At 40.9% G+C, this 27,731-nt stretch overlaps 1 protein-coding gene across 1 annotated transcript in view; it reads right to left on the bottom strand.

Annotated features, from left to right (window-relative positions):
- Window positions 1-681: 681 nt before the first annotated feature.
- LOC131218041 (serine carboxypeptidase-like 17) overlaps window positions 682-27,731 on the bottom strand; it is a 97,953-nt gene continuing 70,903 nt past the window's right edge. The window contains exons 5-14 of the mRNA XM_058212723.1: window positions 26,297-26,399; window positions 25,196-25,233; window positions 24,131-24,232; window positions 13,041-13,121; window positions 12,809-12,961; window positions 2,344-2,415; window positions 1,961-2,079; window positions 1,540-1,653; window positions 1,023-1,068; window positions 682-908 (exon numbers count right to left, since the gene is read on the bottom strand). Of these exons, the coding sequence (XP_058068706.1) occupies window positions 825-908; window positions 1,023-1,068; window positions 1,540-1,653; window positions 1,961-2,079; window positions 2,344-2,415; window positions 12,809-12,961; window positions 13,041-13,121; window positions 24,131-24,232; window positions 25,196-25,233; window positions 26,297-26,399 (912 nt within the window). The 3' untranslated portion in view covers window positions 682-824. The remainder of the gene's footprint in view (window positions 909-1,022; window positions 1,069-1,539; window positions 1,654-1,960; window positions 2,080-2,343; window positions 2,416-12,808; window positions 12,962-13,040; window positions 13,122-24,130; window positions 24,233-25,195; window positions 25,234-26,296; window positions 26,400-27,731) is intronic.

Below are 27,731 nucleotides of genomic sequence, written 5' to 3' on the forward strand. Positions count from 1 at the left end.
ATGGCATCGAACAAGCACCAAAACAGTTCAAGATGAAAAATCAAAATTTCTCTATTGCACTTCGATGGGTCTCGATGGTATTGAACTTAAGTTTCGATGGCATCAAGACTAATCTCGATTGCATCGAACAGGTCCCCAAATAGTCCATCAACTAATTGGAGAAATTTTTAATTTCTTCGATGGGATTGAGTAGTTGTTCGATGGCATCAAACAATGCTCGATGGCATTGACAGATCCTATTGTTGAATTGATTTAAGACATCCAACAACATTAGCCTCATGCTTCTAAGACTTAGATAAGTCTCATATGACTTCCACTCGGTTGATTATATAAATATAAATATTTCCAAAGAGATCTTATCCAAATTTTTATGCATGGCCCACCAAAATCTTGATTATATAAATATAAATATTTCTAAAGAGATCTTATCCAAATTTTTATGCATGGCCCACCAAAATCTTGATTATATAAATATAAATATTTCCAAAGAGATCTTATCCAAACATAGCCTAAATAAAGTAGGACTAGTCCAACATTAGACATTTGGCTTTCCTTCTAACCTTATTGTCAAGGGAATCAATTCTGCATCCAAACAGTACCTATACTCTTGTGAGACTTCAAGATTATAATGGGGGCATTGAGTGGGCCACCATAGCCAGCTATTATAATGGGGGCATTGATTGGGCCACCATAGCCAGCTTATAAAATCTTTTAGAAGATGCCAATGTGCCCACACTCTCTTGACCATGTTCAATGGAGAATTCGGCAGTCCATGCATGGAAATGATGGGCATTTGATCTCTAAAATGAAAGGAAATGAGGTAATTATAGGGGATTATGGGAAATCCAACGGTGGAACATTGCAAAGCATTCCTTGTGCTTGTATTCTGGAGCCGTGTGGCCCGCTCCCTGCATCCAAACGAACAAAAGCCATACTAGATCAGACATCGTTCTTATATTCATGCATTTTATTCTTCTTTGCGTGAGAAAGACATCTAAGAGTCAAGATGAGGAATTTCTTGCCTTTACGGTTGCAAATGTTAAGTTGTTGGAATAGGTCCTTGTGTACCTGTGAGATTAAAATACATAAGTAATTATCCAATGGTAGATTAGGCCTACCATGGGCTAACCCAGCCCAAGACCCTATTGGAACCTGCAACATCAGTCTTTACATCAGGCCTATTAGGCCATGTCTGGGTCTAAATTCAGGGCCGACGCCCGAATTAAGAAAGGGGAAAAAAGTTATATAGGCCTAGATCAATCAGTCAAAAGAATAAAAGCTCTAAATCAAATTGGGCCTGAAGCCTTTCTAGGCCTGAAACTTTCCACCCCTGAGTTAGACCCAGGATGAGGCCAGTTTATGATGATCATGGTCTGGTGGTCAAATAGGCCGGCCCAAAAATAAAAACAAATGGCTTGGGCTTACCTGGATTCTAACCCTGGATGGTCCCAATTATCAAAGTTCACTTCCAAAATCAAATCATAGTTCAAAGTATTGAAATGTACTACTGATCCAACCCATTAAAAAAGTGGGACTCACCCAGCAACTTGGCCATCAACGGCCCATGGTCGCCAATCATCAACTATTGAGAAATTCAGCGATCTTATCCATGTTTCTGTCCCCACAAATGGAATCAATAAGTCGTGATCACCGCTGTGTGGAGGGGAAAAAAAAAAAAAAAACAAAAGAAAAAACAAAGAGAGAATATATCAGTATCACACTATAAGAAAGTGTGGCATTGCCGGCACCTTTTTACTGGCGCCTAACATGTAGCCCCTCCTTTGCGCCGGCAAAGGACCCCCCGAACGTGATTAATTATAACCCTAACAACCCCCCCTCTCTCTCTCTCTCTCTCTCTCTCTCTCTCTCTCTCTCTCTCTCTCAACCTGACCGCCGATAATGGTGTATGATCATGTTCTTGTTTGTTGAATAAAACGTAAGATGTAGAAGGAACGTTCACCTATATATCAGAGCCCGGTAACCTCTCGTGGTCAGGTTGAGATGGTACTTTACACTGCTGTTGACCTCATAAACATAAGCCAGCTCTCTGTTGCACCGTAGCCATTCACCGATCGTCCCCTATTTTCATCATGGAATTTGAATATGTTACGTTCGGATGGAGGCAATGCAAATTACCATCGGTCCCCAGTCACAATGTAGCTGTGCCGCCATGCCTGATGAGTGGACTAAAATGATTTTTGTGCCATGGTATCTACAAAGTGGGTCCCACCTAATATCTGGATCCAATGTCCCACATGTGTCGACACATGTGCCTAACGTAGTGTGCATGTGTGCTAAGCAAGAGTTGCACCAAAATGCATCATAAAGGTCGGGAGATTGTACCTCACGGATGTGGAGAGCCTTTCTAACACTTGCATCATCAGCCCAATAATAGGAGAGCAACTGCCAATACTCCTGCGAAATATCGATGGTTAGTTGCTCCAAGATTCCTCAAGAGATCTTTTCATCTAGAGGGGACCACATGGTGAGACCGTATGGGGATCGGAACCTCAATATTTTGGATGCTACGAACTGGTGTTGAACCGATGGTTCTGATCATCACTATGTGTAGATGAATGTGGTCCAGATTGGTTTGGGTTGAGTCCATCTACTAGGACTCAGTTAAAATGGGCCATGTTGGGTACAATTATATATACACACACGGCGCGCGCAGCATTTAAGGATGACCATCCAAATCTTGGGGCCATTCAAGATCAATCATAGACTGTAAATCCTACTGGTCCAATGTTAGTGGACCTGTGGATATGGAATGTTTTGGACCAGTGGATATAAAATGGACACCAAAACAATGAAGTGGTCCATGGTTGAAAATCAGCTCGATGAAACAAGATTGTTAAGGTCATTCCCTCAGCTTAGTTTAAGAACTCTGTTCCCAGTAGCTGCACAACTTATGATTTGATGGGCGACATGACATATTATTATCCAAGCACCTCCACGATCAATTCTTGGTCACAACACTGTTGACTAACATTGCCTGATTTTGAAAATCTGTGGCATTTTCATTTAAAAAATTTTTAAAATAATAAATGATATTAAATCTGTGGCATTTTCACTAATAATAATAATAATAATAATAATAAAGAAGTTAAATGATATTATCCTAATAATACCATGGTATTTTCAAAATGTCAGCAGCTCTATATTTTCTCAATTTTATTGCAAAATCATCCCAATGGAAATGCCAAAATCTTTTAATTTTGACTAATTTATTATATAGTTATGTATCTAAAATTTTCAAATTTTCTATTAATTTATAAGAAAAGTGTAAATCGTAGGATAGTTATAATACTAGCCATGATTATGGTGAGCAATTAAGGGCAACATGTTTATAAATTGAGCATATTTGAAGTGAGGATGTAGAGATTGGAAAGTGGTAGCACGGAGAAGGATTTATTTAGAAATTAATATATTCAAGGGAACTAATCACCAATTGATGTAGGACATGAATCAATAAACTTAGAGAGGAGCTCAAGCAAGAGTTAAGAATTCAGCATAGTTCGACCAGTTGACAGATCATCAGGTGGACAGGTTAAAATTCCACCATAAATTTCAGAATTGTTGCTGGACAAGTTCTGCCAATTTTTGACAGGTTGACAGATCTGGTCGACAAGTCAAAGGCCCTGTTTGAAAGGTTGAAATTCACGGAATTTTTAGTTTTAGTCTTTGGATGTTTTTTAGCCAGTTCGACTAATCGACACGGCTAGTCGATGAACGTGAAAATTCGTGTGTTTTCAGGATTTGTTTCCTTATTTAATTAGGACTCTTTTGGTTACGTTTTAGGGTTGCTTTAGGGTTATTTAAACATGCTAAACTCATTTTTTTGTCATCATCAATCAATTAAAATTCCTTAGAAACTTTTATTACCTTTCATAGATTTGAGAATTTTCTTTTATGGATTCAAGAGTGTATTGTTGATTTAAGGTGGTTATCGATCGAGGAAGATGGTGATCGACCTCATCACATCCTTCACTATGTCATTTGGTATTAGAGCGACACTTTTCCTTGAGTCGATGGCTTCTAACGACAGGTCGGACAATAACTCTATGGACAGTTATCCAGGAAATCGTCCTTTAATAGCAATAGCTTTTGAAGCGTTGTAGTGGGAGAATCAGGAAGCCATGCAAGGCCTGCAAGCTTCCATCAATCGCATAATGGAGCCTCTAGGGAAACTTCGTGTTCGTGGCGATGATCCGCCTCTGATAGGCGTTGAATTTGCAATCATAATGATAGCAGGACGATGCCCACAAGGAATCACGGGATCATGCTAGAATATGTGGAATACATTGACGAGGGGATCGATGACATGATCCTCCAATACCCCACAAAGGTAGCGATTAGGTACATCAGATTGATCGAGAATTCAGGATGAAGGTCAATCTTCCCAGTTTCAATGACCAACTCTACATTAAGGACTTCCTCGATTGGCTACTTGAAATCGAGCATTTCTTTGATTACATGGAAATCCCCAAAGAGAAGAGTGTCAAATTGGTAACATATAAGTTGAAGGGCGGAGTTTCGGCTTAGTGGGAGCAACCTCAGCTCACACGGATAAGGAAAATGAAAGCACCAATCTGCACAGGGTAGAGAATGAGGCAACTAATGTGCAGACGTTTCCACCCTAGTGACTATAATCAAGTATTGTTCTAGCAGTACCAAAATTTCTGGTTCGGCAGTCGAACGGTGAGAGATTATGTTGAGGAGTTCTACCGTTTGGCAATACAAAATGATTTAGTCAAAACTGAATCTCAACGAGTCGCCTGATTAAACGGAGGCTTGCATGTTGTGATCCATGATGAATGAGGTGATTATGTTGGCCACTAGAGTGGAAGTGCAGCTTGAGCATTCCAACACACGGACCTATCCTACTACTAGGGTATCCGCTGCGGGTCCTTCATAGGGAGTACCGCAGGCCAAGAGAAAAGAACTTGTAGGGGGTACCCTTAAGTTCCGAATAGGATCTCAAACCCTTATGGTCGGCCGATGAATGGTCATTGCTATCGATGTGGCCAACCGGGTCACCTATCAAACACTTTTTCCCAACAACAAGTAATTAACCTCGTCATTAATGATGGTAGTGCTGAAAATGCTGATGAAGACCCAAATGTTGGTAAATTGGAGCACCCTGCAGATGATGAAGTAGATTAAGCAAATTGGGTTACACAGGATCATGTTGACTTCTAAATAGTGAGGTGGCTATTGTAGGCACCAAAGGAGGTACACCCACAGTGACACAATATCTTCCGAATAAGTTTTAGTCGACATGCAACCTAGATGTTTTTTAGCCCATTCAATTGATCGACGACAGGTCGACGGATGTAAAAATTTAATTGCACATTTTTTAAAATTTGTTTCCTTATTCAATTAGGACTCTTTTGATTATGTTTTAGGGTTTGTTTAGGATTACCTTCCAAAGAAAATCAGTCCACCCTGAATATGGACACCGACTGACGATTTGGGTTGCTTGAATATGGACGACAACTGGCAACCAGTCCGACTTAGTAGATCAAAACAGGGAGGTCACAGCCTCTTCGTAGGAAATCTATCTTTCACCATTGCAGAGGATGAACTAAAAACCAGGTTCGGCCAGTTTGGAGAAATATCCGATTTACATCCCGACATTCGTAACTTTTGGAAGAAGTAGAGGGTATGCATTTGTCAGATTCCATTGAATGGAGGATGCAGATACGGCCAAGCAAATGCTCAACGATCGTTTCGTGGCCCAACGAAGAATGACAGTGAAGGAAGCTATCCAGAGAAAATCGCCCAATCCTCCAGTGGCTGAAAAAATAGCACCCTATAGCAAGGAACCCCCATGGAAGAAAGGGCCTACCCCTGTTCAGCCTCAGTCAAAACAGCCCATCGCCAATACCCAGAGCTTTCAAACTCAGAAGGCTCAACAATCCCTGCCCTCAACCAATTGCTCTGCCCCAACATCTTTTAAGGACGCTCTTCACCCTCCTTGCCCTCCCCCATCCACCCATTCTGTCAAAGTTCCAAAATGGATCTCTGACTAGGGAAGGGCCTCTTTGTCCTATGCGATGGTTAGGGAAATACCGGGATCAAGTGACGCTACCAGCACCATTAAAGACCATCTGAGCTCCTCTTCATTCCACCTCTGCCAGGTAGACATTCTCTGAATATCCCTCACATCCTACATTCTATTTTTTAAATCCAGGGAAGGAGTTATCTCTTTCTCGAGAGACATGCCTCTCCACCAGAAAATGGGATTTCAGAATGTTCGATCTTGGGGCCCTGCTATGGTGCTTCCAGGAAGAGGCTTCTGGATCCAAATAGAAGGCATCCCCATCCTTGCCTGGAGCAAACATACCATAGGCAGCATTACAGAACGTATGGGCTCTGTCATAGAACTAGATCAAAATCAGATGGAAGGCCCAAACCGTTGGTTCTCTCGGGCAAAAATCATTCCCCACCCTGATGGCCCTCTCTTCAAAATGATAAATTTGCTTGTCGACGGAAGATCATTCCTAGTTTATGTCTACTTTGAACTTGGTGATCAGCTAAGAACATTGGAAGTTATTGTGGCAGCCTCGTCCACCAACGCCAAGGAAATAACAAAACAGTGGGTTATCAAATTGTTTGCCAACAATCAGTATGTCAGTGTAGAGGACCAATTAGGGGGCAGGCCAAACTCTGAGCTCTTCCTGGATAGTCAAGATAAAAGCTCTCTACCTGCTCAATCAAATGCCACTCTGGCAATGCAAAAGGCTAATCCCCAACAGCTTGCCAGGGAGAGTGAGGACCTAATACCCTTGGCCTTGCTAGAACCCACGGTGCCCAGGGTACCTCGTCCAATAGTGGACCCTCAGACTATGGATATGCTGCCTCCTCTTACACCATTCGCTCGGCAGGCGCAGCAACGAGGTTCAGATAATTCTCAATTGATGGATGTCTATTGCAGAGCAGGCCGTCACAAGCTGATAGCAAACTCAAACCCCTAGGACACCAGCAACCAGCAGCAATGTGAACCCATTGAACCCCACGACAACCAGGACATCAACAACCAGTAGCCAGGACATCAGCAACCAGTAGCAGGTTAACTCCCATGGCAGGAATGAACCCCAGAAGAGAATTGACTAGGTCACTTATCGGATCCAAAATCAGCCAAATCAGCACATAGGCTACCCATCCACACCCCTTTAATGGATCCATCCAACACTCGACATGATGGTGGCATGGGAAGGGTGGCTATTAGGCATTAAGGACATGTTCATGGAAAATTCAGTCACTCAGGATGCGGCCAGAGCGAATTTAGTAAGACAACTAAAATTAACTCTAGCAACTCGGACTCAAAACCCAAGGACCCTCAGCGACTCCCAGACCCAACTCTCAGTAGGATCACCTAAACAGGGACATCAAGAAATCAACAGGGAATCAGAAGTGAGTGTAGAACATGGCAGTGATCAGGGAAGGACAGGGAACTGGGGATTAGCAGTCTAACAACATTTATCAGGGAAAATTGCTGGGAGGCCCTCAACTTATGGGTGGACATCCAAGGAAAATCTTCACCGATTAAAACAAGCACCATTAGTTCTAGTGACAGCTCTCAGCATGACGGATCTGACTCAACCAAGACGAAACAGGAGAGGAAAATTATTTTGAAAATGAACTGTCTCAAGTGTAAAAGTCAGAGGCTAAAGAGTTTGAAGAAACGGGCTAGGTAAAAAGGCTAGGTTACTGATGATTAGTCTTTTATCTTGGAATGTGAGGGGGGTAGGCAATGCCCAAACTGCCCGTTTCTTAAAAAGGCTGATTCGTAAACATAACATTGGGCTTCTTCTATTGCAAGAACCTATGCTTAGGGAGTCAAAACGAGTAGCAGTAGCTACTAAATTGGGGTTCAACAACCAAATTGCTAAAGACGTCGTGGATAAGAAAATTTGGATTCTCGCTAAGAGCCATTTTCGAGTCCAAACTATCAGAGCAGATAGGTAATGCATCACTATCAGCATCTCAGGGGAGACTCTCCCATTCCCTTTCTTCATCACGACAGTGTACGCTAGCTACTTTAGAGACTAGAGGAAAGTGCTATGGGATAAATTGAGATGCACTTCCGACACTACGATGGGTCCTTGGTTGGTATGCGGGGACTTTAATACCATGATCAGCCCAGACGAAAGGCTAGGAGGCCCAATGCAGCTGACGGCAGCTATGACAGAATTCCAGGAAGCAATTATTAAAGCAGGGTTGATGGACGCAGGATACTCGGGCTCCCCATTCACTTCGTGTAATAACAGAACGGGCACTAACTGTAGATGGGCAAGGCTAGACATTGATCAATTCTGACTGGATGAGAAGCTTTCTAGGCTGCAAAGTAGACCATCTTATGAGATCCTTTTCTGACCATTCTCCCATGCTTCTCTCCTTTCAAATCGATACGGCAAGCTGCCCTCGCCCCTTCAGATTCCAGCGCATGTGGATGCAGCACGATGACTTCTTGGCAACTGTTAAGGCATCCTGGAATACTGAGATAGTTGCTTCGCCAATGTTCAAGTTTTTCATTAAAATGAAGAATCTGAAGTCAGTCCTGAAAACTTGGAACTAAGAGGTCTTTGGAGATGTCAAAAGAAACGTTTAAGATGCGTAGAATGAGGTAATAACTAAGGCTGAATTCAATCTTTATATTACAAAATTCGAAGCTGACACCCTTAAGCTCAATCTAGGCCACACTAAACTTAAAAAGGCCTATCTTCAAGAGGAAATTTTCAAGAAGCAAAAATCAAGGATTAACTGGCTGACAAATGTGATAGGAACACAAGATTCTTTCAGGACTCAGTGCTTGACAGTCGGAGGAGATTAGAAATCAAGGACCTGAAAAGGGTAACGGGTGAGAATATTGAGAAGACCGAGGACATTGTCGATAAAGCTGAAAAGTAATATAAGGATCTGTTCTTTTCTGAAGCCACCAGCTATGATGAAGACATTTTTTATTGCATCCCGCAAGCCATGACAGACCAAATGAATAGAGAGGGCTGATGAAACCTTTATCGGAAAAAGAAGTTAAAGAAGTTGCCATATCTATTCCAATGGACAGTGCCCCAGGCCCGAATGGATTTGGAGGATCCTTCTACTCCTCTTGCTGGGACATTATAGGTAATGACAATTTTAAAGCTGCTAAAAACTTTATGCAGGAGGATCGATCCCCCAAGCCTTCTAATGCACCTAGATTTGTCTCATACTAAAGAAGAAGACCCCGAAATTCATTACAGATTTTCTTCCTATCAGCCTAAGCAACTGTATCATGAAGGATCTTCTCCAAGATTGTGGCGTATAGGCTGGCCCTCACCCTTCCAGATCTGATTATAGGAAGCTGCTTTTGTCAAAGGGAGATCCATAGTTGAGAACATCACTATACCCAGGGAGATGGCCCATGAGATTGACTGAAAAGTTTTTGGAGGCAATTTGATCATCAAAGTTGATATGGAAAAGGCCTATGACCATCTGAAATGGGGCTTCCTTACGCGGGTCCTTCAAAAATTCAAGTTTGATCGGCATTGGATTAGCTGTATACAACATTGCTGGACAAACATTTGGTTTTCCGTCATCATAAATGGTAAAAGTTTTGGTTTCTTCAAATATAGTAAAGGTCTAAGGCAAGGAGACCCATTATCCCTGTCCATCTTCATCTTGGCAGCTGAAGTGTTCAGTAGGGCCCTCTCCAACTTGTTCTCTTCAAGAAATTGCCAGCCTTATAAGCTTCCCAGGAGCTGTCCCACGATCACCCACCTTTTTTTTTGCTAACGACGCAATTCTTTTTCTCAATGGCAGTTTATCTAATGTGCGTTCTTTGCTCAGATTTATAAGGCTTTATAAATCAGCCTCAGGCCAGAAGGTCAATGTCTTTAAAACTTCCTTCACCCTTCCAACGAGATTGTCAAGAAGTAAATCCCAAAAATTGTGCAACCTTATGGGGTTCAAGTAAGTTCCTCTCCCTACGATTTACCTTGGTGTTCCTCTCACCAATGGTAGAATTCAAAGTCTGCTTCTCCACTAGCTCACCTAGAAGATTATCATTAAGATTAAAGGATGGAAGACCAAGATTCTTAACCCGGGAGCGAAACTAGTGTTGATTAAACACGTCCTTTCTAGCATCCCTATCCACATGCTATTGGCCATTTCTATCCCAAAGGCAGTCATTAAAGCGATTGATAGAGCCACTGCTAACCTCTTCTGGGGCAGCTACGATCACGAGAACAAGAGGCATTGGGTTAAATGGACCAAAATATGTACTCCTCTTCACGAGGGAGGCCTTGGCATCATAAGTTTTGGCGATGTTATGCATGCATTCAGAATCAGGTTAGGATGACATGCTCCAGGGGACGTCTCTTTGGGCCAATTTCTTCTCAGCAAAATATTTTCAAAAGCTGTTAGATAACAAAGGCTTGAATGGCTCTGTTTCATCCTCGGCATGGAAGGATATTTTTCAAAATTCTCCCATTCACTCTGCAGCACTTCAGGTGGCTTGTGGAAGAAGGGTCTATCAATTTTTAGACCAGGAACTGGACGACAAGAGGGCTGCTAGCTGGTGCGTTCGAAACTCCTATTTCGCCGAACTTGCTGAATGTCACTGTCAAGGAATTTTCTCTCAGCCTGATGCCAGAATGCTGTCTGAGGTCCACCACATCATCTCCCCATCTGCTATGTAGATTGTTGCAGCTACCCCTATCACTCTCACTAACAGGAAAGACAGAATGATCTGGGACCTATCTGCTTAAGGTAAGTTCACTCTCAAATCGGCCTAGACAGTCCAACCTCCATTGGACTAAGTGGATATGGAACATAGCTCTCCCCTCAAAGTTGGGTATATTCAGTTGGAAAATTCTCCATGGTGCAGTCCCAGTAGATGCGACTGTCCAAAGGGTCGGTATTGCTTTGACGTCGATGTGTGAATGCTGCAGGACGAGTCCCCTTTCTCAGCCAACCCCTTACCTCCGTTGACGATTAGCATCCCTCTCTGTTGAACAGGGGCCAGCGGCAGAGAGCTTTGTTGCGCCAGGATAATAGGGCGGTGGAAGGCCTGGACCACCTGTTCAGCTGTGGCAGTGTGGCGTGCAACGTCTGGGGCCATTTTAAGTGAATTTTTGATATCCCTTCTATGCCCCAATCAGTCCATCTCTCAGAGAATTCTCTAATGGACAGCTATAGCTAGCATAAAATATAGAGTCTCTATCCTCATTGGTCTCATCCCCTACATTATCGTATGGGAAATGTGGATCAGTAGAAAATTTAGCTGATTTGAAGGCCGCACGATGTCAGTCTCTTGCATTTTCTCCAACATCTCTCACTGGCTGAGAGAGATTGGCTCCACTGTTCAAGCCCTAGACAAGAACTCTCTAGCAGACTCGATCACCTTTCAGTCCCTTCGGATCCCGAATGTCGATCCTCCCCCTATAGGCAATCTTGTCATAGTCAGATGGTCAAAACCCCCTATAGGATGGTTGAAGTTTAATGTTGATGGCTCATCTAGGGGGAATCCAGGGGAGAGTGGTGGTGGGGGAGTTTGTAGGGACCACCATGGCAAGACCATCTTTGCATTCCACAGAAGCTACGGGTAATCCACGAATACGGCCATGCTTGATGGTTTAACTATATGCTACAAGCTGGGTCTTCCTAACATTATTGTAGAAACTGGCTCCAAACTCATTGCTAATGTGGTTGACAAGCCTCAGGCCAACATTTCCTGGAACATCTAGTACAAGTTAGGTGCTATTCAGCAATTGCGCAGGAACCTCAATCTCAGTTTCAATCATATTCTCTGGGAAGGGAACTCGGTGGCTGACGACTTGGCCAGATTAGCTAGTGACGGATGCCCAAATAGAATCTATGGATCCTGGTCAGAACTCCCAAGGTTAGTGAGGGGTGCTATTGTTCTGGACAATGACGGCATTGGGGTTATTAGGCACTCATGATTGGGGCTGCTTCTGGCCGGCCTTTTTTCCCTTTCTTTCTAGCTTTTGGTCGCGTTGTATAGAGCTAGTGGTGGCTTGAGTCGGATGTTGTCTCTGGCCCCCTCCCAGCCTGGTTTTTCCCATTTTTGTTTTGTGTCTACACGAGGAGTGAGGTCTAAAACCTTTTTGTTGGGACCCACTTGAAAGGTTGTAAAGTTTTCATGATTAATGAATGTTTTGTGGCATGAGTCCACATTCTCCAAAAATAAAAAAACAAAAAAATAAAAATAAAAAAATCTCTCATGGATTCGAGAATTTTCTATTGTGGATTCAAGAGTGCCTTGTGAAATCAAGGTGTTTCTCGATCAAGGAAGATGGTGATCGACCTAATCATGTCCTTCCCTACTTCAACTAGACAATAAAATGAGGAAAAGTAGTCCTTAAATGGTTTGGTTATGTACAATTTAGACTAAGAACTATGATAGTTAGAGTCAATTGATATAAGTTGAAGGCTTTAAAAAGCAAGGGGGAGTCTCAAATATGGGTAGGGGTAATATGAAAAAGAATTAGTGAACTTTGCTCTAACTGAAATTATGGGCCTTGATTGATAGAATGGAATGGAAAAACAAGATTCATGATGCCGCCCCATTAATTGAGATGAGGCTTATATGATGTAATGATGATGATGAATTTACAATAAGTACTTAAATTTTTTTAGTACTATTTCCTAATAATATTGAAAGAAAAAACCCAAAATTTGAAAATTTCTAAGAAATTCCCTAGAAGGATATTTGTCACTAGGGTTCACACCTACACATGCGCAAACTATGAGAGAGAGAGAGAGAGAGAGAGAGAGAGAGAGAGAGAGAGAGAGAGAGTACCCTACACCCAAAAGTAGGCAGGGGATCTGGGAAGAGGAGCTCTCTAGAAATCTCTTTAAGAAATCTTCCATGTCCCACCGTATCTTTTGGCTTTGGGGATGTAATGGGGCATTGGGGCTCCAGAATATACTTTTTGTTAATTCCTGCAATGCACTGTACATCCCAAAGATCAACTCCAGTCCCTCCCGCTGAGAAACAAAAGAAGAATTGGAGGTTGATTCAAGTCCATTACCTTTTTTACTGCCTCAAGATCCTTTGAACATTTAAAATTACTTGGCCTTTTATAATCTCCTCTGCAACTTTTCTTGGTTGACTGGCATGATGAAACAAAATAAAGAAGACATCTTAGAACTAGTATATGTACCATACTCTTTTTTTTAAAATTTGCGTACACCTAATTTAAGAAAATTCACATAGGTGAATAGGCACTCATAACAACTAATGTAGATTATATCCATCACATCCATCAGGTGTGTTGCCCAATATTAGGTTGTATCCGGATCCTCCGCTTGACAGCAGCAGGAAAAACCTACTTGTTACAATCTAATTGGACCACGTCATCACATACTGCACTTAATGTAGCAATGTTGACAACGTTAGTGATGATGGGGACCAATCACGATGTAGGAAAGCAAGGTTTTCCTGCTTGTGGCAAGCAGAGTACCCAGATTCTAATCCCTAACATCACACTGATCTAAAAAAGGGGTGGGCTTCACCTTTTTATAAAATATGCTTAAAACTTCTAAATTCACATGGTGTAGTTCCCCACCTCCCACCTTCTTCCTTTTTTTTTTTTTTGTGGAAATGAAAGCAAAATTTACATGAAGAAGGGGGGCAGATACCAAACCCCTTGCAAAACACTTACACAAAAGAATATGTAGAACCTCTTTCAAAAATAAATAAATAATAAAAGATATTTCCCAGCTGACAACTGATAAGCATATCCTTAAGCACAATCTTAACATAAAACTAACAAGAAAGGAAATGAGACTTATCTCTAGCAGTCCACTTGAGTTTTAGGGTAGCATTATTTCAAACAATACCTTTTTCTTGCCAAGAAGAATCTTATAAATTGATTAGATTGCATATAAAAACCTCCCTGCCTCACATACAACTAACTATGGGTGTCCCATCCCAACTCTTTCAAATGGTGTGGCCTACTTATGTTTTGGATTAATTTTTGGTTCTAAATGTGAATGTGAGTTAACACACCTTACTGCTGCATCGCTTAACACGATTCATAAAAGAATTATAAATATATTAGAACTATTTCAATTTTAGCAACGATAAATGAGTTGCTTGTCATCTAGATAATATACTAAAGTAAGGAAACTTTAAAAAGGTGAAAAATAGAAAATCTTCATCAATTAAAGTAAGGAAGATGTAGAAGAAGGCAATTTCGAGTGCTGTCGTAAGTTTTTTCTCAAACGTGCATTGCAATTCTCTCTGCCCACGGTGTATAGTTGTCATGAACATTGGATGATGTACACCATTCCTTTGAAAATTTCATTTCCTTGAGTTTCCATGTCCATCTTTCACTTGAATTTTCCACCTAAATGGGCAATCCTATGCTTGCAATTTGTTCTCTAGGAATTGATTAATAGAAGAAAGAGAAAACACACAAGATTCGTGGCTGGTAGTTTCGTGCACTGGAGATGCTGTATCTGACCAACGGTCCAGATACTGATTCATGGACCCACTTCTCTAAATTGGAGACCCATGTGTACTATAGGAAGATGGAACAATTTTCCCATATTTGGAAGTTTTTACATGCTTGGATATAATTTGTGCGTTCATGCCATCTGTTAGATTAATAGATGTTTCCCTATCAAATGTGCATGATGTTAACATTCTTGTTTATGACTATCATGTTTATGTGTTGGTCAACGTGAGTATTGTAACATGGCCCATCAATGATAAGGTCCACAAAAAGTGTTGAGAAGTAAACTTAATTTTATAGTTGTACAAGTTTGTAAGAGCACTTTTAATAAAGTATGGTAAAAGAAAAGACAATGCTAGAAGTTTCAAGGGAGAAAGTTCATAGAGTTAAATTCATTTGATTTTTTATTTTTTAATGGATAGAGGGGTTAGGTAGAAACTCATTAAATGAGAAGATAAGTGTCTAAAAAGATCTCCAAGTGCCTATATATGCATGCAAAGACTCCCTTTTGATTTATCAAGTAAGAAATACTCAACAGTAGTTGGATCTATTACATCTTCTCAAGTAAGAAATACTCAACAATAAGAGGATTTATTCACCACATCTTCTCGAGTTCATCTTCCTCTTGTCCCACTCCTATTTATATAGAGTGTTAGAGTGACCAAGTATCTTTAATATCAACATAGTCACATCACAATTAAAGATCTGCAAATAGGATGATGCTATTTCAAGTTCCTCAGCTCACCAAATACAACTATGAGAATTGATGTTGTAAGTGCTAAAATGTTTTGAGCACACTTTTGCTGTAAAATTTTGTATAGCTAAAATAGATTGACAATAGCTCTTCAAGACCGGTCCATAACCAAGAGAAGATGAAGCTCAAGATCAAGAAAAAATCAAACTCAAGATCAAGAGAAGATTAAGCTCAAGACCTGTCTACAATCAAGAAAAGATCAAGCTAAAGATCGATTAAAGTTCAAGACAAGATCAAGCTCAAAAGTCAAGATATAGTTCAAGACTTATATATTTGATATATCTCAGGTAGTATAAAACCCTAGAAAGACCTTAGAACTAGGTGCTTTAAAAAATGTTTAAAATTGGGTATTTATTCTTATTTTGCTTGGAATTCAGCCAGCCTAATTTTTTGTTCAGGTAGCCTAAGTTTTCTCGGCCAGCTCAAGTTCAAGTCCGTAGCAGCAACTAATTTTGATTGCAAATTTAGCTAGCCTGAGAATCTTTAGGTCAAATTCCAGTAACCTCAACATTTTGAATTCGCGAGAATTCGGCCAGCCAAAGATGACCTTAGGCCAGCCAAATTTTGAATAAATCTTTATTCTGCGCAATCCAAAGTCTATTGAATTAAATCTGGATTACTCGGGCTAGTTGAAGACTACCTCGAGCTAGGCGAAGATTCAACTTTTTTCCCTATAAATTGAGTTCCTCTCTCATTCTGAATTACACAAGTAATTATCAAAATCCTTCTGCAAGAGAGAGAGGAACTTAAGTTATTAGCAAATTATTTAAACGGTATTTATAAATTTAATTTATATAGTTTTTTGTTCAATTTCCTTAATCTCAGATATTTCTAGTTTGATTCTAAAGAGAATAAATTATACTCTTGTTTTAAGATTTAAGAGAATTGATTTAAGTAGTGATTGGTTTGAACTTAATTAAAATCAATAGAACCCTATACCCTTTCTATCTGATTGAACAAAGAACAATCTACATTCAAGAAAGCCGTTCTTCAACTACATGCTTCTAATACATCTTCTACGATGAAGATAGCTATACCTTCTAAACTCTGTTTAGTTTTTTTGAGACAGATAGTTAAAATCTTAATTTAGGTTTTGTTTGAGATAGCCTGAAAATCTCAATGAGGGGTTTGATTGTGATAGCTCGTGAAAATCACAAGAATTGTATCAAGTTTTAAGGTAACCCTAGGAAAACCTTTTTCATAGTGAAAGCCAAAATTATATGAAGAGTAATTTTGGGGGTAGAATAAGTGTGGCTATTTTTAAAGTACTGAACCATTATAATCCTCTGTGTTATGTGGTGAATGCCTTTATTTTTTTATGCAGTGAATGGTTGTATTTAATTTTAAGTTGAGTGGTGAATGTTGTAATATTTTATTTTTATTTATTCTTACAAGTTTGAGGTTTTATTTTAAAGAAATTCATGAAATAAGGTTGTCCTGCCTAAAACTTTACGTGAAGGTTGTAAAGCCCTTATCCTAGACCGTACCGTTCCGTAGGCTTCCGCGGTACTCCCGGTCGAATTCCAGCAACCCTCGACCTGTTACCGATATTTGCACACAGTCCTGAGTTGTGTCCCGTATATCTGAGTCGACTCTACTCGAGACTTGTATCCTTGTGACCGCGCCGTCACCGCGGTTCCAATGCCGCGTCTCGTGCACCGAGGCGATACCCGGGCCAGGAGATGTGGGCTCGCGTTCAGTTCGAGAAAAAATGTTGTGCGTTACGAATTCCAAGGGAATCTCTACGATATGTCTCATCAATCACATCAATCATAAGTCAAGTACATCTCATCACAAGCCATCACTCAACCTTACCTCTCCTTACCCATAGTCAAAGCAACCCATTCTTAGTCATCCCTTTCTTACTAACAAGTCAAAAGAGCCCTACCTTCCATCCCATCTCCCTTACATCTCCTCTCTCTTTCTCATTTTCACATTTCAAGCAAATCCCATGAGAGAACCCATGTTCAAGCTCCAAGAGAGAGAGCTAGTGTGGCCCACCTTCCTATCTCCCAATCCCACCCTTCAAGCCTCATCTCAACCGTTAGATCACATTCTTTGGAGCTATAGGATGTGTTGGTGGAAGAAGGAAGAAAAGATCTCGAGGTGGGTGATTTTATTTGTTGATTTTGATGACTTAAGGGCCTACTTGTAGTGGGATCCATCTTGATGTATGCATTGTAGTGAGGGGCCCATAGTGGTGGGGTCCCTCCATCTATGCCGTCTCTCTCTCTTTCTCTCTCTCTCTCTCTCTCTCTCTCTCTCTCTCTCCCTCTTTTGATGTGTGGCCCGCCATGAAGAATGAATTTTATCCACCCCGCTGTCCATTCGGGGGCTTACCTTGCTGCCCGTTTTCGGGTTGACCTAACCATGATGTATTTGTTTCATCCACACCGTCTAGATGGTACTAGACGGTGCTAGATCAATTGCATGGTGATGTGGGGCCCTGATGTACGTATTCTAACCACACCGTCCATGTATTGCTGGATGGTGGAACCCAGCTGCATGTGTAGGGTCTCCACCGTCCAGACATGGTGTGTGGACCCCACCATATATATGTATATATATATATGTGTGTGTGTATATATATATATATATATATATATATATATATATATATGTGTGTGTGTGTATTCTTCATCCCAGCTGTCCAGCGGGTCTGGACGGTGGGTACCCACCATGATATATGCGTTTTAGGTCCATGCCATCAAGTCTCTGGACGCGGTAAATCCCTAGACGCTGGAGATGCTTTTAAAAATATGATATTATAATATAACATGATATACAGATATATAAAATAATATAATTTATTATATATCATATTATAGTGGGCCCCACGTGGGACCCACCTGCCTGGAAGCCTATTGGCTGGTGCACCATATCAGCTACATAGCTGCTGATTTAACGTCAGCAGCCCTGGGGGTCTGATGTGTGTGTTATAATTTAGACCGTCCACCCTCGTGGACCCACAATGATGTGTGTATTCTTGATCCACCCTGTCCATGCATAGCTACGTAGGGCCCACCTTGTGGCTGCCACGTGTGGCCTACCATGGTGCATATCCAGACCGTCCAAATAGGTGGAAAACTACCTTGAATGTATGTATTTCTCCCACGTCCAGGGGCCAGGACGGTAGGGCCTACCTCCACACGTGTGGACCCCACCCACGGTGCATGCGTTTTAACTACACCCTCCATCCTTGGAGGCCACCTTGATGATTCATCCCATCCAGGTCGTCCGTTTGGTGGATGTCCAACAGCTTGGATGGATGAAGAAATAACAAATATCAGCTTTGTTAAATGGTGGGTCCCACACGTGTGGACCCACTCTGACGTATGCATTTCATCCATGCAGTCCACCGTCCTCATGTGACGTATGCGGTTTATATCCTGGCCGCCTGTCCACTGTTGGGACATGAGGCCGCCTTGATGCATGTGCTGTGTGTCTCCATGATGCGTGTGTTGCATCTAACCGTCCATCTGTTTAGCGTCAGCAGGTCTGTGGGACCCCTAACCATGATGTATGTGTTTCAAATCTACACCATCCATCAGGTTGTGACGGTGGGGACCCACGAGTAGCAGTAAAGCTGTTGCATACATCAGCAAGCTCGGTGGGTCTGATCTGAGGTGTGCTCGATCCTAACCATCCATCTGTGGCCCCACCAGCAGCAGTTAGCTGCTGGTCTTGACGTCAACAGTTCCGTGGGCCACCCATGATGTATGTATTTGTCCAGGCCGTTCGGCCATGCACCCCACCTGGTGTGTGTGCTGTTCACACACGTGGGTCCCACATGATGCTTTTGAGATAATCCACACCGTCAAATCTCTGGACGTGTAGACAGCACCATGAGATATGGTTTATCCAAGTCGTCCCAATGTAGGACCCCACCTTTATGCATGTGTCGTATTCACACTGTCCTTCTGTGCTGGACGCACGATGTACGTACTCCATCCACCACCATCCACAGGGACGGAGGGGCCATGACTTGATGTATGTAGTATATTTACTCCGTTTATCTGTGTTGGGTAGTTTGGATGCATTTATTCATCCACCTTGTTCAGATGGTCTAGACGGTGTTGGACGCAATTGGACGGTGATGAGGACTCTGCCATAATGTTTGTATTTTATGTCCACGCCATCCTTCTGCTGGTCCCACCTTAATGGATGTGATTCATTCACACCACCTGGCAATGTGATAGGGCCCACCTGTGATGTACGCTTGAGGCTCATCTGTAATATATTTGAGGCCCACGTGTGATGTATATTTGAGGCCAGGTCTAATGTGGTGTGCATCCAGCCCAAGTGATGGGGCCCGTTATTATGTATAAGGCCCATGTGCAGGGCCCACCTGTTGCGTATTTATGGCCCACTTGATATATGTGAGGCCCATTGGTGCGGCCCACTTGATGTATAATGGTTCGTTGGTGCGGCCCACTTGATGTATATGAGGTCCATTATGATGTGTGATTACTCCGTGATGTATGTAATGATGATTATGGCGGACCATGTCTTGGGAGCAATGATGGTTTAATGGCTACATTGATGGGCAATGATGGTTTAACGTCCACATTGTGACCCTCCCTTAGGCCTTGTTAGGCCCATTCTCATCATTTTCTAATGGGTTAACCCAAACGATTAGGCCCTATTGATATTGTTTGATTCATCATCGGTCATCCATACATGGACCACGCCTTGCGTGGAGGCTAATTTCGTTTGGTCGAGGCCGATTCCGTTTGTCGAGGCCAATTATCGAGGCCGATTCTGATTGTCGAGGCCAATTGTTGAGGCCAATTCTGATTTCGATTGTTGAGGTCAATTATTGAGGTCGATTCCGATTCCGATTGTCTAGGCCAACTATCGAGGCCGATTCAGATTGCCGAGGCCGATTATTAAGGACGATTCCAATTTCAATTATCAAGATCGAGGCCAAATATCGAGGTTTATTCTGATTTGTCGAGACCGATTGTATAGGCCGATCCCGATTGTCGTGGCTGATTGTCGATTCCAAGTATCGTGACCGATTTGCCGACTCTGATTATCGATCGATCCCGATTGTCATGACCGATTTGCCTATTTTGATTATCGATCGATCCCGATTGTCGTGACTGATTTGTCAATTCTAATTATCGATCGATCCCAATTGTCGTGACCGATTTACCGATTCCGATTATCAATCAATTCCGATTGTCGTGACTGATTGCCGATTCCGATTTGCAAGACCGATTTGCTGATTCTGATTATCGATTGATTTCGATTGTCATGACCGATTGCCGATTGACATGACCGATTTACCGATTCTGACTATCGATCGATCCCGATTGTTGTGACCGATTGCTGATTCTAAGTATTATGACCGATCTGCCGATTTTGATTATCGATCGATCCCGATTGTTGTGACCGATTTGCCGATTTCGATTGTCATGATTGATTGCCAATTTCGATTGGTGAGACTAATTTACTGATTCTGATTATCGATCGATTTCGATTGTCGAGGCCAAGTATCGAGGCCGATTTCAATTTGTCGAGGCAAATTGTATAGGCTGATTCCGATTGTCGAGGCCGATTGTATAAGTCGATTCCGATTTGTCGAGGCCGATTCCGATTGTCAAGACCGAGTATCGAGGTTTATGTGATGAGGTCCATTATGATGCATTTGAGGGCCATGCGATGGAGCCCATTATGATGTATATTAGGCCCATGTGAAAGGCCCATCGTGGTGTGTATTAAACTCTTGAGTGATGCCCATGGTGTTGTATATTTGGCCTTTGTGTGAGGCCATGGGTCCACTATATGTTAGGCTCTATGTGGGTCATTCCTTCAGGGCAATGTTGGTTAAATGTCCACATTATCGAGGTCGATTGTTGATGTCATTTATTGATATCGATTATGAGTATATGATAGCATAGCATCATGATACATGCCCATACGCATCATCTGCATGCTTGTTATGAGATGTGGTTGATTATTGCATATGTCGGAGGTTATCTCACATGAGCGGACGGTATGCGTAGGATTAATGCATGGCTGGTTCGTATGACTCATGCATCTTGCATTATGATTACTGTACGCCCTAACGATATCAGGGCCGTAACCTCCACAGGCATATCGTGGTTGGTCAGATGGGACACCGAAAATTTATTCTAGCATCGGGCTGTCATAGATGGCCCTTGGTGAAAATCTCTAAACTCTCTTGGTACCAGAGGACGCCCCAACGTCGAGACCGAGTGGATACATGAGCGCCCGAGTGCCGAATACCAGGAGGTCGCGTCTCCCACTGTGTCGTGGTCGGTTGGGAGGGGGTGTAGCCTTACCCGCCTAAGCGTATGGGACATTACTAGGTTGAGTTTGACCAGCTCATGAATGAGTCTGCTATCGACGTGCCGAATAGGTATTGGCAGACTATTGGCCAGATAGATAGTGAGGTTTCTTACGCTAGCTTGGACTATGCGGCTGGGAGAGTGGCAATACTATTTGGAGTGTACTAAACCCCGGTGATGATCCCAGAGATGAATAGTACTGATATGTGGATTTATTGAGCAGGAGTTGCATACTCATTCATTCATGCATTCACTATCCACTCGGGCTGGTGGTGCGCAACTATTTGTTACGTGTACTTTCGCAATGGCCGGGATTTCGGTTGGGGCGCGTGACTAACCTAAGATCAGGAGTTTACCACATTGAGTCTGACTATCCAAATTTAAGTATGAGACTGGTTTGGATAGAAGTCCCTTGTGATGGACCCCATAGCCTGCGATACTACGTACTATCATCCCAACTTCACACTCTAGCATGGTCATTCCAGTCACACCGCATATTACATTACATTCGTGGCATATGGCATTTTGAGTTACTGTGTTTCTGCATTTATATGGTCTAAATACGGCTGATGCTATTCGTGAATTCATCAGGATTTGCATATTACATTGTATCCTCGGTATCTGATATTTGGCTCTTTATGACTCCTCATTTGCATAGTTGTCCTATATTGTGTATTCTGATATTGATTAACTCATGGACTTGTTTGTATTTTCGCTTACTTTGTTATCGTATAATTCACAATCTTATCAGTATTTCTGCTTATTCCGATATTGTATGATTATGGATTACCAGTATTTTCAGTATTGTATGATGATGGCATTGTATTGAATACCTGGCACTTACCTTGTGCATACACTTACACCACCCTCTAAGCTTTCTATAAGCTTATGTATGATAGATGCGTGCAGGTGATGTTAGGTTGCAGCAGTGTTGAGCTTGGAGCGTGCAGCGGTCTTCTGGAGCTTGATTTTTGATTGATGTATTTTCCTTTTAACATTGTACTCAAATGATCATATTAGTGGATATATGAAGATGATGTTGCCTTTGTGAATTGGGTAATCTTGTGGTTATGCTTATTATGAGTTAAATGTATAAAAAAATCCTCCTTGTAGAATCCCAGGATCGGAATCTGGCGTATGGACGCTAGGAGCCGAGAATGGGGTACTATGAAGGCTGTCGGTACCGGATTCAGTGATCGGGATTCCTGTGAATCCGATTTTCGGGTTTTGGGGCATGACAAAGGTTGTCCTACGAATTATTTGGAATTAACGCTTCAATACTTAAGCAATTGAGATCTCTGATTTATTTACGTATTCAACACTTATTTCAATTATTTGGCATAGTCCTATTCACCCCTCCTTTAGGACATCTTAAGATTTGCTTTTCAGATGTATTCAAATGAAGCGGTGGATGATATGTAAGAAAGAAATATAAGAAGATTCTTTTCCTCATCTATTGAGGAATAGATGGAGCTGCTTTTCAGAAGGTCTTGTGCGGCACCACATCAAAGTAGATTTGTAGTATCTTGCAAAACTCGTCTAAAAGAGTTAATAAAGTGAAAAGTATTGTAATTTTCCAAACTCTTAGAGGTAAGTTTGAATATTTACATATGAAAGAGTTGTAATTAGTTTCACATTAGTTTTCAAGAGTATTGGCTAATGTCAATCAATTAGAAGAAATGGTAAAACTTTGGATGAAATTTAAATGATCGAGAAAATCCGAAGTTTAACTACATGGTTGTGGCCATTCATGAAGAATTAAAAGGCCTGGACACCATGACCATTAATCAACTTATGGAAATTATAAGCTAGTGAAGAAAGAATTAATAAGAAGACGTAAAAGTCATTTAAGAAAGTACTTTAAACAAAGTTTACATTTTCCGCGCGCACACACACAAATATATATATATATATATATATATATATATATATATATATATATATATGAGAAAAAGATAAAGTTAAAAGTTTCTAAAGATTACACATTTACACTAGGAAGTTTAGAGAGTTAAAATCTTATGAAAAAATGTCTATAATTAATTAGTTAAGATAAATAGAAACTCATTAAAGAGGGTATTTGGATAGTAAGTTACTTAATATAAGTTACTTATGCCTTAAGTAGCATATCTTGATTTCTACTTATTAAACTGAAGTGATTAAATAACTTTAAATTAAAAAGCTGTTTATAATTGATCATAAACCAAACTTACTTATCGCAAATAAGTTAATTATTTACTTATTGTAAGTAGAAAAATAACTTATAACTTATTTGGTGGTATCCAAATGGGCCATAAATGAGAGAAGTGTGTAAAAGAATCCCTCAATATCTATATATACATTTAGAGACCCCTTTATGATATGGAAGTATAAAAATTTCAATGATAGTGAGATTTATTCACCGTATATATTTTCTTGAAGTCCTTCCTTTTATCCCACTCATTTCTATATGTAGAGTATGAGCGTCCAAGTCCTCTTTACATATAAGCGGGAAAGAAGAAAGATGTAACCTATTGTCCGTATCATGGATGGTAAAACGATGAATTGTCTAATATACAACCTGAAACGAGTTTAAGAGGGTTTAGAGGAATCACCTCGTAGAGTTCATCCGATACGAGGCCCATCCCACGGGCGTATGGTACAAATGAGCCACCATCTATTACTCTATTCGTTAATGGGTTTCCGAGCAAATAGCCCTGCCAGCAATTCGATTTAAAGGGTGAGAGAGGCTGATGAGTAAATTCGCACGTATGATAAAGGTAACACGTGTGATAATCAAGGGCCGCAACATTGTTTAGAAGCTGTTGCAAGAATATCAGACTGGCCTATACCTTAAATGGGCAACACGTCTCAGTCTTTTATACCCGTCCATTCTATATTGCAAGTGTGACCCACCTCGTGAGCGAGGCTAGATTAGGACAGGGCATTTACATGTTCTTGCCTTGCTGGTAAGTGGCTTGGATTTTGCATGATGGCACACGTCTAATGTATGGACCGCAGAAGGTGGAGGCCATTGTGAAAATGTCTGGGCCAAAAATTAGTCCAATGTATATATCAGGTGGGCCAAACGTACATTAAAAGATAGGAACTGTGCATAGCGTTAACCCAACCAATAAAAAGCATGGATCAATGGTTCCCATTCAACCAATAAAAGTACAAATATTCTATGGCCAGGATCTTCCAATCCTGGATATGTGTGTCACATGGGTAATTAATGCTGAGCCTCATCGTACCAGACGCACATGCACAAACTAAAATCCCCATTGCATGACTCACCTTGGGATTATCTATGTTTAGGGAACTTTGGTATATATTGCATATGAAGTTCTTTTGAGTGGGACCATGTTTGTATTATCCAATCCGTTGACATGATATTCTGATGGGCCCCATCAACGACCTGTTACACCAAAATGATCCAAGTTGGAAGATCTTAACTGCCCAATATTTGGCCTTTTTTCCCATTGAATTATGTTGACTGTTTGCATATTTGAGCTTCTTAACCATCTATTTGAATGCCAACCATTGAATGATTACCATTGCCCCTTCAGGATGTTCTTTAGGAATGGTCCATCCGTGATTGGGGCACAAACTCAATGGTTTGGATGGTTCCCACATGCACAAATTTCGTGAAGAAGAGAAATTTCCATTGAATTAAATACCTTAAGATTGAGGATTGGTTCATGTCCAGCGTCAATCCCTACAATACCATGAAAGGACGTCTCAAATGCAACTCGTTGCTGCATGAAAGTATCATGCAACTAGCTCATGCTCAATGACATCCAATCTGTTCAAAAGGTTGCCTACACCATGAAGACCCCCTATTGCAAAAATCAGGCGGATCCGCTCACGAGGATCGCCACAAGTGTAACTTGGATCAAACTGACGGCTTTCCATTGTTTCCTATGGGATAACGTACATGATCAGTGGATTCGCTTAATTTTTGCATCATCTGTTCTGCAGGATGGAAAAACCTTTTGGATAGGTTGGTTGTTGTATATGCCTGACACATTGAGACTTACTGGCTAATAGGTAGCAAGTCTCATACTCGACTAGCCTGATTTCTCGGGCCTCGTGTGGACACAGTGATCGGTGCTCTGTGGGCCCACCATGATGTATGTGTTTTATACATGCCGTCCATCCATTTTTCCAAGATCAATTTAGGACTTAGATAAAAAAATTTAAAAAAGGACTTAGATAATTTTTATTTTTATTTTTTTAAAAAAAGCAGATCTTAATCTCAGGTGAACCACACCATATGAAAACGGTAGTGATTGAATGTCCACCATTAAAATCCTCCTAAGGCCCACTATAATGGTTATTTTGACATCCAACTTGTTGATTAGGTCATACAGACAGCCGAGGAGAAAGAATTAAAAAACAAATATCAGCTTCACCCAAGACTTCAGTCATCCCCTACAAGTCTTTAACGGTGAGCATTCAATCAACATTGTTTCCTATGACATTGTCGACATGAGATTTGGATCTATCTCATTTTTGTGCACATAACATAAAATAATCTGAAAAAACAGATGGTCAGCATGGATGAAACACATATATCATGGTGGGCCCATAGAGCACCAATCACTAGCCATTGGCAACTGTCAAGGTCACTAGCCAATCCGTGTCCCCGATGCTCATGGTGTTTTAGACATGATACACAACTCATATGTCACGTGCAAGTGCCAGATTGGCATGTATATTCATGTGTAAAGGTTCATGTAGAAATGGTTTTCAGTAAGCTTGAAATTAAGGAAAATTACCATTTGCTATTTCATGAACGACGACAGGAAGAGTTATGCCAGAATACGATTCACCAGCAATGTAGAGAGGATTTGATAGGAACTGCGGGTGAGCTATCAACCACTGTAACATAAATAAAACAAAATATTCACATCCATTTATCTCAATGGCCCACAAGGTTAGTGCATGCAGTAAATATGTCGCATGTGTTGTAAGCTGCTAAAAAGGTGGGTCACCTTATCACAGGGCACGAAATTCAATCATATTCATTTATCAACTCAAAAAATAATGTTCATTACAATAATTTAGACATTTTGCAATAACTTTTTTAGCACGAGTCTTACTTCATTGCATACATAAAATTTTGATGATGAAAAATAACAGTTCAATCAAAGCAATTTCATACTACTCTTGTCAATCTCTTGCCTTCTCTATTATTCTAATCATAGTTCAAACAATCTAAAAAACCTATTCGACTCCATCTTTAGCCAGGTTGGGTTAACTTGAAGTATCCACCATATCTTCACTTGATTCGACTCAATATCAAGTATTATATTAACAATATTTGGAGTGGTTTTAAGCATTTAAAATGGAATATTTACTATTACAAATATAAAACATCTCAATTATATAGCTAAAGGCATGTAGTACACTACTTGAGGAGTTCATCTACCTTTACAACTGTCCTTAATCGAAAATTCACCAGGAACCTTTTACAGAAAAAATAGTTTCAAAATGCAAGTGATTCAGTGACTCTACTTTTACAACTGTCATCTATTTTCAATATGTACATTTTCCTTTATCAATATATAAAAGGTGAATCCCACCTTCTTTATATATATATATATATATAAGTGTTGTCTTGAAATTCACTAAGTGAGTTCTAACAAGTCAGAAAGCTTTCAAAAATGAGATTCCTGGGGACTCAGCTTGAAATCTCATGCCATCAAGTGGCCTGGCTGGGTTTTGAGTAGAGCTAACAAGTTTTAGAATTATGATTCTACTTATTCATCTCCTTTCGAAGCTATTATTGGCAAATTCCTGACTAATGCTTTTTACATGCTTTTGGTTCTACTTACTATTGTTCGTCCTCATTATTGTCATACCCTGCAACAATCAATTAGGAGTTATGTGTGATCTGTATAGATCTGTATGGTGCATTTGTAGATCTGCAGATATCTACGAAGAGATTTCTCAATAAATGTAGCCAGAACATATTAGGCAGTGTCGTGTACTGCTTGAGCGAGTGAGGAATGAGCAATCATGCTCAAATGGTTACATGATAGGTAGCAAAAGGAGAAGTAGAGGAAGCCAAGTAGTAGAGCTAAGACGTGGGAAGCGTCCAACAGGCAATAGTGGCGAATGGTTATGGCAACCATCATAATGTGAGAAGGATCCAAATGATTGGATCAAAGATATAAATAGCAAAGAAAGGCGTCTCATACCAAACCAAAC

Source organism: Magnolia sinica, chromosome 11 (genome assembly GCF_029962835.1).
Source record: "Magnolia sinica isolate HGM2019 chromosome 11, MsV1, whole genome shotgun sequence".
Classification (NCBI taxonomy): domain Eukaryota; kingdom Viridiplantae; phylum Streptophyta; class Magnoliopsida; order Magnoliales; family Magnoliaceae; genus Magnolia; species Magnolia sinica.